The 14,522-nt window shown below is 35.5% G+C and overlaps 1 protein-coding gene across 5 annotated transcripts in view; it reads right to left on the reverse strand.

Annotated features, from left to right (window-relative positions):
* The window catches only part of d4, an 89,071-nt gene that overhangs the window by 15,399 nt on the left and 59,150 nt on the right, over positions 1-14,522 (reverse strand). For 3 of the 5 annotated variants that reach the window (XM_068375695.1, XM_068375694.1, XM_068375697.1), the window contains 5 exons: positions 11,214-11,249; positions 8,887-8,989; positions 7,861-8,046; positions 4,846-5,070; positions 2,663-2,775 (listed from right to left, as the gene is read on the reverse strand). In XM_068375695.1, the coding sequence (XP_068231796.1) occupies positions 2,663-2,775; positions 4,846-5,070; positions 7,861-8,046; positions 8,887-8,989; positions 11,214-11,249 (663 nt within the window). The remainder of the gene's footprint in view (positions 1-2,662; positions 2,776-4,845; positions 5,071-7,860; positions 8,047-8,886; positions 8,990-11,213; positions 11,250-14,522) is intronic. The other 2 variants (XM_068375696.1, XM_068375698.1) reach the window with 1 other exon arrangement.

Genomic DNA, 14,522 nt, shown 5'->3' on the forward strand with positions numbered 1-14,522 from the left:
AAGTTCTTGCTCTTTTAGAGGCACCAAAACACCAATCAATGACCAACTGTCACAGAAGCCAAGGTAGCTCCTCCAAATTCATTGCACTATGGAACCAGCGCAAGAACATGGAAAAATGGACACTGCCTCTGAATTATCCACTGCTGCCAATAACTTGTGAGGTAGCAAGAGAACATTATACGTAATGTTATTGGCCGAAGTCAAAAGTACTAGTTTTGAAGGTGGGTGGGGCTTCCCTTCACCACCTGTCGGTAATTATATCTATCTCGTCAAGCTTTGGATAATGGTTTGTATTCATTTAGGAACAAATGGTGAAAAAAATACCTTGAGATATTGGTAAATGTTGAATTATACACAATATATCAAGTTCATGAAAAATCCCAATGAAAATTTCTAATAAGAAAGAAATGCAAATCTTGGAATAAGTGAATAATTGGATAGCTACACATGGTTAACTGCAACACAAAGTTTGCAGTCTGGATATATAGACCAGCTAATAAAAATAGCATGTAAGATATAGAAATATCACTTGTCACTAACTGAAATTAAAGAAATGGAAAAGGGCAAAGAATCAGCTATGGAATAACAGGATAATGAATAAGAACAGAGCAATTAAGAAGTGGGAAAGAGGCAGGTGACTGATAGGCACCATAGATTACAGGAGGCCCATGGCAGTCTGATTCCACTCACCTTCTGTCTGGTAGACTAAACAACTAAATCTAGGTACATGAACTGGGCATATAGATATAGTTGATGAGTTGTGATGAAACAACCTATTATCAGAAATATTAAACAAAAAAATTGCCTTCTATGGACAAGAACAAATTGGAAAAGTGGCAGAATAGACTTATACAGTTCTCCTTTAACACTGGCAAATGTGATTATTTGTGGGAAGACCATAAATTTACTAGTCATAATTTTGGGTATTTTAAGATTCATAGTGATATAACGGCACATATAGAAAAGCATTCACAATTAAATTCATATAAAAGCATATATAAAAACAAATATTGGACAGCACCTTAACTGAAACAACATGGAGCCATTATAACACACGCTTGACCATTCACTTATATTACAGTATCATTCTTCTCAGCCAAGGGGCGATGTGCCAAAGGCTAGGAAGGCACCAGCATGCGACTGCTCTGAGTTATATACCTAAATGCATCTGCCACCAGATATTACATATGCATCTAAGTTTGTTTGAGCCGGGTTGTGAATGAACTAAAAAAAATAAGTATAGTTGCTTTAGTTTGTATTTGTAATTGATGAGTAATATTTAATGATGGGGAGTTTGTCTTTTCTTATGGTTAATTTAAGGAGAATAAAGCAATAACCAAATTAATTTGGCAATTTTCAATCCTCAACGATGCTTTGTTAAAAATATTGGGATTAGCTAATCCCCATAATTAATCCTTGGATTAAAGAAAGTGCCTGATTATCCATTGCAAATTTTTTTTATGGTGCATCCAATATCTCATGAATTCAAGATTATGTTCATCATATTCTCATGTTAATCACTTGTTTATCATGAATGCAATTAAAATGACATTCTATACAATCAATGCTTCAAAGAACATAAATACAGCACCAGACACAAACTCCGATTTTTCTACTTTTCATCAACTTTTGCTCATTGCTTTCTGCATAGAACTTCAACATTTGTCTTTCTGTTTATTTAGGTCATAAATAGATTTTGTTCCAACACCAAACTCCTCGTAACATGCTATATGCTTACACCGCTTTCAAGTTTTATTCACAATTTAATTTTTCTATTTTACAAACCTTCAGTATTACACATTTGTCCATTTTAACTGAAATCTGTTATAACAAGGGTTGAGTGCAATAGACCTTTATTTATGTTTTGCAAAGTATCTTTAGATAAGGGCCAATCCCTTCATTAAATGAAGTGGTTAAAAAATTTACAAACCTGTATTCAAATTCTAATAAAAAAAAATATACTTTATATGTATATAATAGATTTTGTATGACATGGTAAACAATTGCAAAAAAGTTATGCAAAAAAAAAAATTAAATTGATACCATAATGATTTTATCAATCTACAGTTTAATAATAGTGATAACTCGCCTACACAATATTTGTAGATTACAAGGGAGAGAAAAAATGGAAAGAACATTTAAAATACTGAAAAAGATCTTGAGAAACAGCACTCAAGTGGTGAGACCTAGACTTACCGTAGTGACCGCGCTTCCATTGTATAGGCAAAAAGATTTTTTGGTTTCCAAAAAAAGTTGATTACTCAACTGCTAAAATAGCATTAGATTTTAAATGATAACAGTGTTGCCAAATAACTGTGCTCTTCTTGAAGTAATATTTACTTAACCTCAAAAAGAAATAAAAAAGTCACCAAAAGGAAAAATGGAAAACTATATTTTAAAAATAGAATCTATAATATGCAACCCAGAAATTATTACGTTCATCATGACCAAGATACCAGAATAACAACTGAGTGGAATAGTGGTACCCAGATATAATTCACACCAGCTTCTTAACAACTACTAGCAACAATGGGTGCGTCTTGTGATTTTGTAAACTTCCCTATGTGCAGCAGATTAGCAATTTAGAATATACTATAATTATAAAATGGTTAGGAATAAAATCTTATTTAAGCTAAAAGGGCTAATAATTTCTTGTACTTACATCATTTTCCGAAGTCCCACATAATGTGCATGTTTTGCACTCAATGCACTGCCAACGGTACTTTACAACACTCTTCATCATATTAGCAGTAAACTGAAGACAAGTAGGATGACCTGGAAAAAATATTTAGAGTAAAATAAAAATATTTACTTTTTCATAACTATGCACATCTGACTTTTTCTACTGGTTTTATTAGGCTAGACTAGTTAGCCTAATCAAATTTACCGTGTGCACATTGTTAACTTTAAGATAAAATGCTGTACAGCCAAGGTACTAGATGCATAAGATTTCATGATCCATCACCATCACTTTCAATCGCTTACAGTGCACAGAGGTTCTGTCAAAATACCCTAAAAAGGGCTTAACTGGAATATTAAAGTAATTTATCTATGAAACTTCTGCAAGTGTATATATACTTTAAAAAACTAGCCAATGATTTACAAATAGTTACATCTCAACTTGACAGACAGTATAGCTCATACATTACCTCATAACCAATAAGTATAGCTTATACAATAATTTCTACCAAGTTATAAATAGAAAAGTAATAGATCAGATCTGATTTAGAATAACTATACATTGATAAAGTTGCTGCTCAGAGTTTATGTTTTAAATGAAAATTAATACATTTGACCACTTCTTGGTCTAACCCAGAAACATAAATGTACTTTCTGGTGTACAGTATATATGAAAAAAGGACCTCCTTTTAATTAAACCAGATGGCTCTGTCACTCCACTGTCCATGGGGAAAAGCAACCATTTTGGTTGATGCGTTTGTACTAGATATGCTCTTAATTCAATCAGTCTTGTCTTCATCATTAGGCTCAATACAAAACTTTTTTCCAGCTATGACCAGATAATGGAATTATCCTACCAATCTCATAGTTGAATCATTGGCACTTCATTAATTCAAACTTGTTTCCCATGCTTTTGTGTTGAACAGGTTGACTTGAGTCTCATTTCGTAGTTTATATATGACTTAATCCATGTAATGTATTTTTAGTTTTTTTGTGTTGGTTCCCTTCCAAAATCTTAACATGATTTTCATACAACTTTAATTTTCCTATTCCTCATTTATAGTTTATTTGTTCTTCTCTATTTCATTTCTCCACTGTACTGCTTTTTCTCTTGGAGCCCTTGGGCTTGTAGCACTCTGCTTTACCAATTAGGTTTATAAGCCTGGATAGTGAATCTTTTGAATGGTTTCAACCCCCTAAGATGAGGAGGATTATCTTGTCGAGGCACTCCTGTTTTGGTAGTACTAAATAAGTGTTATGACAGAGTCAGACACTCATGTCAGTTTCTCTTTTCAAATTATCTCCTTTCTAAACAATAGCCAGACCTGCACCAGTCAGGTAACAAATAGGTACCTAATTTGCTGCTTAGGTTAGCAGAGCATTCCCAATTTTTAGGAACATGCCCATCTATTCCTCTTCACCTAGTCCAGAACTAAAACACAGTACCTCAGCAAAGCAAGGTGCGCTATATAACAAAAGTACCATGAGGAGAGAGAGCGAGTAAATACTAAAAGTGCCAAATATTTTGTTAACGTAATGGATGCATGTAAGAACCTGCACAAATTCGGAAACATATAAACAATATTACTGCATTACCTATTATATCTGCAAATTTTTGCATATTCCACAAAAGAAATAAAAATTAGAAAAAGATACAGAGAGGAGTTAACTACTACACACACACTTTATTCTAGCCACACCATAAGCATTCTTTCTATGATAGAAATACAAACATAGCAAAACAATATAAATAGTCCCAAAAGTTAATCATTCTTATGCCTATCCATTCTATTTATATAACTTTTATTTTGTACTTTATACAGATAATGGTATAGGCGTTAAGTTTCAGTTCCAGTATCATCCAGAGAAGTGCTATTGGAAAAGTAGATAAAAACTGTAAAAACTGACAATTGTTAGTTTAGCTTTATGCCAGACAGACTCTACCATACAGTATTTACTCTGCTTTAATACAAAAATTTGAGCTTCTATTGTGTCTGTCATTTATCAAAACCAAACTAATAATTTTACCCATTATATATTTTTTTTCCCATTTGTAGCAGTTATAAATCCCCTTCAAAAATAATATCTGAAGAGTACGACTCTGTTTGGACTTAACGTTACGATCAAACAGGGCTTTACCGTATCAACTAAAAACAGGGCACGTACCTGAACGTCCACAATCGGCACATGAAACAAGACTTTCAGGAGAACCAGTTTTCTTATTTTCAGATGAATCTCCTAGGCAGAAATCGCAATATGGAGAGGCTGACACTTTCTTCTTCGTAGAGCCCTTTTCAACAGGAGCATGTTCAGTAGGAGATGACAAACCTGAGGGTACAGCTGGTCCTCCTCCTATAGGATTAACTCCAGTTCGACGGCCAGATGAACGTCCTGATGAAATACAGTAAATCTGAATATATTTTGAAGTGATTCCATACATAAAAAACATTACAATTAGGAATAAATCACTGCTTTCCATAGCTCGTATGATTCCGTAAGATATGAATTTGTAATCTTGGCATTCAAAAGTAAATATAAATAATCAATACAAGTAAAATAAATATTATTGCCTAATAAAATTACACAATTTCCACTACTATACCTATATTAGAAAAAAAGATAAAACTCAATATTATGTTATGTAACAAAACCAGTTATAAAAGACCTGGAACTAAAATTAGTTTTAAAGTAAATTTAGCCATTTACATTTTATTCCACGATTTGCATATTTGTAAGTACTCCACACAATTTAAAAAAATACATTTCCCTCCAGTTTCGAACACAGCTTTCCCCAATTCTAAACAGCTTAGCAGATATGAACATTGTTTTCTCAACTTCAGCTACACCTTCTTGTTTATAGTTAGCCATAAATATCCTTTAGGATCTAGCCTCCATAGCAAATACAGTATGTGTATAATGTAAAAATATACAGTATCAGTTTCATTCTACTTAGCTTAGTAACATAACTATGTCAATTATTTACTATTGTATAGGGCTTGAAACACAAGCAAAACGGCTGATATACAATTCGATTGTTCATAACAAAACATGTGTTATTTATTCGGTTATCATTAAGACTGCATGTGTTTATGCAATGATTATGTTACTAACAATACCTTTATCATTTTTTTTAACATCTTTAAAATTAATAAATTTCACACTTACAAATTACAGATCAAAATATTCTTATCTTAAAATTTTTGGCATAAATCAAAATATGGGAAGAAATTATTTTAATCGTTTCTTTGAATATTCAGTCATCAAAGATTCATATACTGGAGCATTAGTATGTAACAATGATCAACCTCAAGTCATTATAATCATCTCCTGCAGAAACTATAAAACAGTCAAACAATATTTAAGAGCAAACACAGCTACTCTTAAATGATGCTTGGCAAATACTTACTTGTGCTACTGTGTAAGTAAGCAAATACCCAACATCTCTGACCACTGCAGCAAATCCTGAGCTAAAAAACAAGGTTTCTACCTGGGTGCCCCTGTTTCTTTGTGTTGTCAATGAATACAGCATTAACAATCCCAATTACTAAGTTTTATTCAAAACTAGGGGCTTTGTGGATAGCTGAAAACTCGATGCAATTCATGTGTAACGTCAACTCCTGATGATCTAATGCTGCACCCCACCTGTTGCAGGTGGCACTACAAAGCAGTGGCAAATATAAAATTTGGACAGCTGAGCCTAAGTCTGAGAATCCAAGACAACAATTCCAAAGGGAAGACCCACAACACTGGGGAACAATGTCACAGGGAGGCAAGTAACATTTACAAGGAGTGGAAGCCCCAGAACCCCCCGGCACACGGGAAGGGGAAACAGGAGTGGCTGGACATAGGAAAGCACAAGGGAAACACGCCATCAGCCCCAGGCCTGTAAGGTAGGACAGCCACTGGAAAAACTGACACTGGAGACACATTGATACGCCCTTCACCACAGGTGTCACTGGCACTGGCGGAACCACAAACGGAGAAGAGCCCCCAATCTCTGAAGGGGAACGGTGAACACCACACACCACCAACGCTCAAAATCAACCAACAGAGGTCTTGCCAAAAATTCTCCGGGAAAAGAGCCAGGGGAGCAAGCACGGGGACAATGAAAGCAACCGATGAGCCGAAGGAAGAAGCAAAGCTCTCTCCCTCCTCCAGCCATACATCCACCACTGCAAGGAGGTCATGACCTAAACTTCGCATACAATGATGAGTAAGAACAATCAGGCCCTTTCTAGAACACAGTGTGGGTGTGGATTTACAGCCAGTTTAACAAAAAATGAGTGCCTTGCTTTGCACACTCATTAAGTTAACAGTTCGTACTATTCACTTCCTGAAAGAAAATGAAAATGAAAAGTTTGCTTGAGAGTGCATCAATACATCCGTACTCAATGCGACCAAAAACTTAAGTGAAGAGACTGACAGTTAAAGGGGCGGGACTCGTCTCCTACGCTCCCACCTGACGTTAACAACCTCGTTAACAATTTTAACGGCCATCCAGCTCGCACGCTCCAAACTACTCCCTAAATAAAGGAAGTTGGTTTGTTTTCACGTAAGAAATATTCTTTTTATATTCTTTTTATAAACTCATGATACTGTATATGAAAATGGAAACAATGAATATTTTTCAACAACAATAAAAACATGAAACACTGAAATTTATTGAAAAATGACACCTAAGCTGAAGGAAAACAAAATTGACTTGTAGTTAATAAAAAGATGAATAATGAATTCTATAAATGAAATATTTGGAAAACCACCCTGTAACAACTACATCAGAGAGTAAATTTGAGAATTCAGAAAGGGGAGAAACTCCAGTTAGAGGGGAGCTCTCACTATCATCTTTACGGAATTTTATAAATCTTAAGAGTTAAGAAGCAATGTAAGTTAGCTTGATCATGTAACATGGATAGCTAGGTTTATAATTTATGAAAGGAAGAAGTCATGTTTACCCTTTTCCAGGATTAAGAAAAAAAAATAAAAAAATAAAAATAGAACTTCAGTTTTAATCTAAATCACTAAATTCAGTACCAGCCGAACTCGGTTGAGTCCCTTGTCAGGCTGGGAGGAATATAAGAGGAAAGGTCCCCTTTTCCATTTCATTTGTTTGAAGTTGGCTACCCCCCTAAATTGGGGGAAGTGCCTTGGTATGTACTAAATTTTAAATAATACAAATCTTACCCCAATTAGGTGTGGCAGTAGGTTGAGTTGCATTGGTTAAAAATTCAGAATTTGTTTCACTGGTCTGGGGTGGCTCCGAAGATCTAGTTGGAACCTTTGGTTTAACATCCTCTTTGTCATCTTCTTTGTGAGAATGAGCGTAATGATACGTCAGACCAGGCCTTGTTTTATACCTCATCCCGCACACTGAAAAATTAACATGAAGTGGTTATAATTTACATATACTGTACCTTAAAAAAACAAGAAATATGTGATACAAATAACTCCAAAAGCCATGAAATGCATGATGATTCAACTAAAATGTTTTGCCAAGCAAAACATTCAGTATAAGAAGACATTTCATCAGCATATATTTTGTCATTTAGTACAAAATCAGTCATAGGTACATAATCTTAAGCTAAAACTCCAACTTTTTTCAAAGAATCTTATAGGCATTCGTGCAGCATTTATTTCATGAAATAAAACCAACTGGTGACCTATCCTAGTCTATAATTTGGTTGTCTATGCTTGAGAGAGAGAGAGAGAGAGAGAGAGAGAGAGAGAGAGAGAGAGAGAGAGAGAGAGAGAGAGAGAGAGAGAGAGAGAGAGATGTAACACTACCTATAGGCATAGTATATATAGTTAAGTACTTAAACATAATATTACATATGAGAGAAGTTTAAAGAAATTAAGAGATTAAAGATAAGAAAAAATACCTAAACCTCATAGAAGTTCTAAGACAAAGAACTATTTAGAAACAAGTTTAAGACAAGAACCATAATATAATTATGAAGCACCTAAAAACTCGCCATAAACTGCAGTTTTAGAAAGGGGTGGGTTTAATTTCCACGACAGACAGAACTGTAGGAAGTTCGAATGTATGAACAGGTGATGTTAAGCTTGGGGAATATCCTTTAAATTATTACCCCCGATAATATGTTACCTGAATGTAATGTCAAGTGCTGACTGACCAAATGCAGTAAGAAAAATGATAACATAAGCAAAATAACTAGCATACAGAAATTTTATTGACTATTCATTCCTTACATTCACAAGAGTAGGGCTTTCCAGTTGTATCATCTTCATCTTTCTTGGTATTTTTCATAGGCTTTGATGGAGTCTTTCCAACACCCTTCTTTTTGGTCCCTCGCTGAAAGAAAAACATAACAACTGTAGATTGACAAATACAGTTAACTAGATATCAATCTAATAAGATTCTAATTGTAATTGCAGACTTTTGGCCAAGTTTCCAAGATGTCTTATTTCATTTACTCTGCAATCCATCTATTCTTTAATATCAGTACCCCTCTCACATTTGTGAAAATTATGAAATTTCACAAATTGGCTTAAAAAAAATTGGGAAAACTATTTTGATATCACAAACCCACACTGCAACTTTCCATTGATGCAAACTGAATATTTACTGTCCAAACAATACAGCATCCCCACTACACATCATCCCATTCATATTGGTTTAAAAATGGAGTAAATTCCATTAATAATGTCATCCAAGGATATCATATTTTGTTATATTCAGCAAATGTGTTGTATGTCAATGACAGGTGTTTTCTGGTGTCCATATTATGTGAAGACCAACACATTAATCATGTGATTAGATTAAATGCAAAAATTCTACCCCTGTCCACTTCAATGCTGTAAATTTTGAAAATTTTCTTTTATGTTTTCAAATAAACGGGTAGATTATCTCAAATTCAAAATAGTAATACAATTATTTAGCTGAAAATAGAAATTATTGATGAATGTTTTATTCATAAGCATGGCTGTTATTATTTTGATAACTGCAAGTCACAGTGCTACATCCTCAAAGTATACGGACAAGTTTCACGACCTAAGAAAAATAAAAATAAAAGTTCTCTCTCCCTCCCCTACATCCTCTCAGCAGCCATTAGATCTCTGATTGCTCTCTACAAAGAGGAAGATAGAACCTTCTAGCACCATCACACCAAGTGCCACATTCTTATCAAAATCTTGGAAGAACTTGATGAACCTTTAAATTACCCTGAGTTTTTTATTAGAGTGAGAAACATCGGACTGGACTCTTTATTTGCTGAAGCAAAGCTACAGTTGTGTCTGACTGTTGTCTACTAGTTCATTTGGAAAGAGGGGATTAATACAATAGGCTACATAATCAATTAACGGGGCACATACAGGTTGATCAAGAGTGCTTGCTTCAAATAGGAAAGTCAAAGGATTGGTAATGAATGTATAGTACTGATCTATTTTTCTATGACAGATTCAGATTTTGTTTGATATGAATTGGAAGTCTGGTAAGACATAGCTGCTGCAATAGAATCTGAAGCTTTGTGACCCATCCCTTTGTCCACAAACAAACAGAAGAAAACAACAAAGTGTAGCTCGCAAGGAAGCATTTGATTCTCTATGGAATTTAGAATGTCAAAATTGCAATACTATACTGTATACAGATTATTAGCCTAGCTTCTAAGTTGGAGTACGTTAGACTGGGATCTACATTCATTATGGGAATGGGAGATTAAAAACATGCTTAATATGACATTCACACTGGAATCAGACACAGCAGACTGAATTACTGTAAAACTGTCCAATACAAGCAGAAAATTGTGATCTAAGCATGTCAATTTCTGCCTTAAAATATAATTTCTCACTCATTATTTGAACACCACTGCCATCAACAGTACTAGACAGAGGAGTAGACTCCTCTCCAGAATTTTCTCCTGATTTCCTCTCTTCTTTTCTCTTACACTCTATATCCCTATCAAAAGTTCTTATAGGCACTAACTTGACATAACCTTCCAAAAATTCATCAAAACAATTGGCACATTTCAAACATCCAATGTTAGTACAGTCCTACATTGTTGACTCCTACACATGACACTAAGATATTGAGGATCTTTGCCTTCTAACAAGTCTAGTCACTAAAATTGGTACATGAATGAATTTCAAAACTAGAGGTAGGCATATCTTACCAGAGGTAGCCATATCTTACCAGAGGTAAGCATACCTTGCTCTAAATGGTACTAACAAAACAGAAAAAACTATAACAAAAACAAACAAATGAATCATTGAAGCTGGAGTGTTTGCAGTTCTTGTTGTGGACAAATTGACTCAGTTTGATGGCACTAGCAGGTTGTATCTTCTCAGTAAAAGGCAATCAGATACTGACTAGCCACTTAGAGGAGAGGAATATAGGCGGAAGAAATTTTTCATTTTTATTTCTAAGATTAAAAAGCTCACATTTTTTCTTTGAGGATATAGCACTGTGACCCCCGGGTACGATTTATCAAAATAAATATGATTGATGAATGTTTTGTTCATAAGCATGGCTGTTCATATATCATGTCAAGAGAGTTGGTTACAAAACATATTTCCTTTACCTCATAATTGAAACTATCTGCTCTTGTAGAGGTGTTCTGAAAGTTAAGCCTCTTAATTAGTAAGTTCAGAGAAATTTAACCCCTCTTCTCTATTATTTTGGGTGCTCAAAATAAAATACCTACATCTGAAACAGAGAGAAAATAAATTACAAATGAAAATGGTTTTGAAGATGTTTTATAATGTACAGTATGGTACTAAGATCTATACTGGCATTACCTGCCCACCTCAAGTATCTCCTTTGAATTATATAAGTACCTGCTATAGTTTCCTTTTCAACAGGAAAAGACACAAAACCTGGCAAATACATCTGATCTTGTATCTTTTATATGAAGCTACTACTTCTCGATTGTGAGGTAGCCTTGCTTTATTTAATATGAATAATTTGACACTCTTCGATGTAAGTTGGTCATGTAACTGCCAATCTACCCATCAACCTAGATAAGGACATTACATTCTTTAACCACAGCCACAATGGAAAATATAGAAGTTCCTTCAAACCACCTTATAGAGAATAGTACATTAAGTGTAACCTGGACCCCTCTGCATGCCAGAAGAGTTAGAAGACCCAGATCTAATTGGATGAAAACTATGAAATTGGAAGCTGAGGATTAAGGGAGACTTGTGGAAGTGCTAGAATGAGAAAGAAAAAGCAAATGGAAAATCACAGTCTCCCTTTGCATCACAGGTGATAATGACCCACTGACTTAACATATTGTTATAAAGAAAGGTAATGGCCATTAGTGATCCATAAAACTCAGTTTTCTTTGGTATATCCCATTGTTTTCTATAAATTAAAAGTTTTCTGTCATTCATGTGGTTTTCTATCTTTTTTTTTTTTTCTTAAATAAAGTACAGTACAGTATTGTCATATTCATTGCTGGTAATGTATGCTAACCTGGCTGTGATAAGTATTTTGCAATGACCATCATACCGTATTCTCCAATAGAACACTTCCTACAAAATCATTAGTACCAGAAGTCAATGTGGGAAGTTTTCACCCAACAAAAAATGGCTGTAACACATTAGCTGCAGTGCAGTATAACTAAATAAAAATTTACCAATTTAATAATTTTTTATGACCACTTCATCTGATCACAGCAGATCATCAAATGGTTCAATAATATATCATCAGTGAAATATTGAATTAATATCTCCAGTGTTAATATATACACACATTAATATACAAAGCAGGATCAAAGATAATAATACCCAAATGCATAAAACCAATTATTTTTGACAACTTCAATTCCCGTGACACTCCATTCACCTAACTAGAACCTGGATTAGAATACAAAATTGGATCCAATCCCACGTCCTCTGTAAAACACATGAAAACAATACAATCAGGACAACAAAATGTAAATTAACACCTACATGACGATTCTCAAACTACGGTAGTCTTTGTTTAGTATTGCATGCGTATCCTTGGAGGATTCATATTACTCTCAAGTTTCCAATACAGGATTCCTGTTAAAAGGTGAACACAACACTTGGAACACAGCGCTGATAAAGTAGTCACTTCCTGTCTTTCATGACGCACCTTGGCAATACCACAACCAGCATTACTGAGGTAGTCACATAGCCATAAACCATGTGAGTGAGCTATTACAGCTACATATAGTGATGACCTCAGTGACTGACAGCACTCAAATACTGTTCTTTGAATGCCAGACAAATAAATTCCAAACTGACAATACAGAGATCAAGATAAGGTAGCTCTTGTTAGCATGAGCATCAGAAGTAATTATGCATGCCATAGAGAAAATGAATCTGCTATATGTATAGACAGAATATACTTAAAACAAAAAATTAACCTTCCAGCTTTGGCCTATAAAACATATAATAACCTGACTCCAGCAAAAGTTCTGAAACTTTATGATCACCTGTTTGACTATTGCTACCATTCTTTACCCATGAGGAGGAAGAAGAATAAATGGAAGAGAAGCAGCTCGCACACTTCCCCTTGCCAGTCTTCTCTGGAAATGAAACTGGTTGCCCAACAGTGACGTTCCCACAGAAAAAGATCACATGAGCTTCCTCAACATGGAGTGGATCCCTCCGGTATCGGTTTTTTACTCCATCAGGAACCAATCCCCCTAGTACAGTACCAATATGACAAGACTTATCCTGTGCCTCTCCCTCCGAAGGAGAAAGAATGAACCCTTACTCTCTATAGTCTAATGAGTTAGTGTTGGATTTAATTCCACCAGATCAGATGAGCGGTCTGTTAACCTGAGCCAGTGCAACTAGGTAATCGTCACATAAGTCTCACTTTCTGACCAACCCCAAATGTACCTACCGTTGAGCTGAAACTCTAAACCAAATTGAAAAGCAAAGATCAATATCCACCTTAACACCACTAGGCTCAAGGAGGAACAAGACTGATAACCTTATTGACCTACCACCATGCTTGCAAATGCTAACAGACTCTGAAGGTACTGGTCAACAGTGAGTTCCGAACGGAGAACCACACAGAGGCCCAGGAACAATTTTCTCTTGTCACAAAGGGAAAGGTCAGCATAATGCTCTTCGGCCTCTATACTTGGATCCACCAGACAAGCCCTGATGGTATCGGTTAGAAGGGAGTGCAATCACTCCCTCCCATAAGAATTGAGTGAAAGGGCCCTGTCCACGACCAACCACTTCAACAACTTCCCTATGTGAAGTACCAAATGACGAAAAATGGGAGGGAGAGCACACTGGGACATCCCAAGATTCACATTCAGGGTCACATCAGGCATACTAGACAGATGAGAAAGACAACTAATGGGTGAATACTAGGGCAGCAATGAGAAATCTGAGCATACACAATAACTCTCCAAGAGAAGATCATCGTCTCCCTAATCGGAAGCGCAATCTCTAAGGTAGCAGAAATTCTTTAGGAGGAGAACAGTGTACATTACCACCCTTCAGGAGGGGGAACTGTGTACAGTCTCACTCTTCAGGAGGGAAACTACATCCAGTACCATCCTTCAGGAGGGGAAATGCATATAGTCCCACCCTTGAAAAGGTAGCCTACATGGGGAACAGAGGGTTTGAATCCTCATCATCTCCTAAGCCTGTTGATGCAAAAGGCATCATAATGGAAATTAATTTCACTTTACCACATGCTTACCTTTGATGATGCACTTCAGCTGTTAAGCAAAAGCCCTTGCAGAAACAACCACATATCACAAGAGAAGAAAAGATTCAACAACCATGATGAGTAGCAATGAGTGCATATGTACAAAGATAAAAGTGACATGGTACAGTAGGGCAAGCAGGTGTCTCCCCACACCTAGCATGTTAAAGACTCGATGGCTGCTCCA

The sequence above is a fragment of the Palaemon carinicauda genome, chromosome 6, assembly GCF_036898095.1.
Source record: "Palaemon carinicauda isolate YSFRI2023 chromosome 6, ASM3689809v2, whole genome shotgun sequence".
In the NCBI taxonomy this organism is placed as follows: Eukaryota; Metazoa; Arthropoda; class Malacostraca; order Decapoda; family Palaemonidae; genus Palaemon; species Palaemon carinicauda.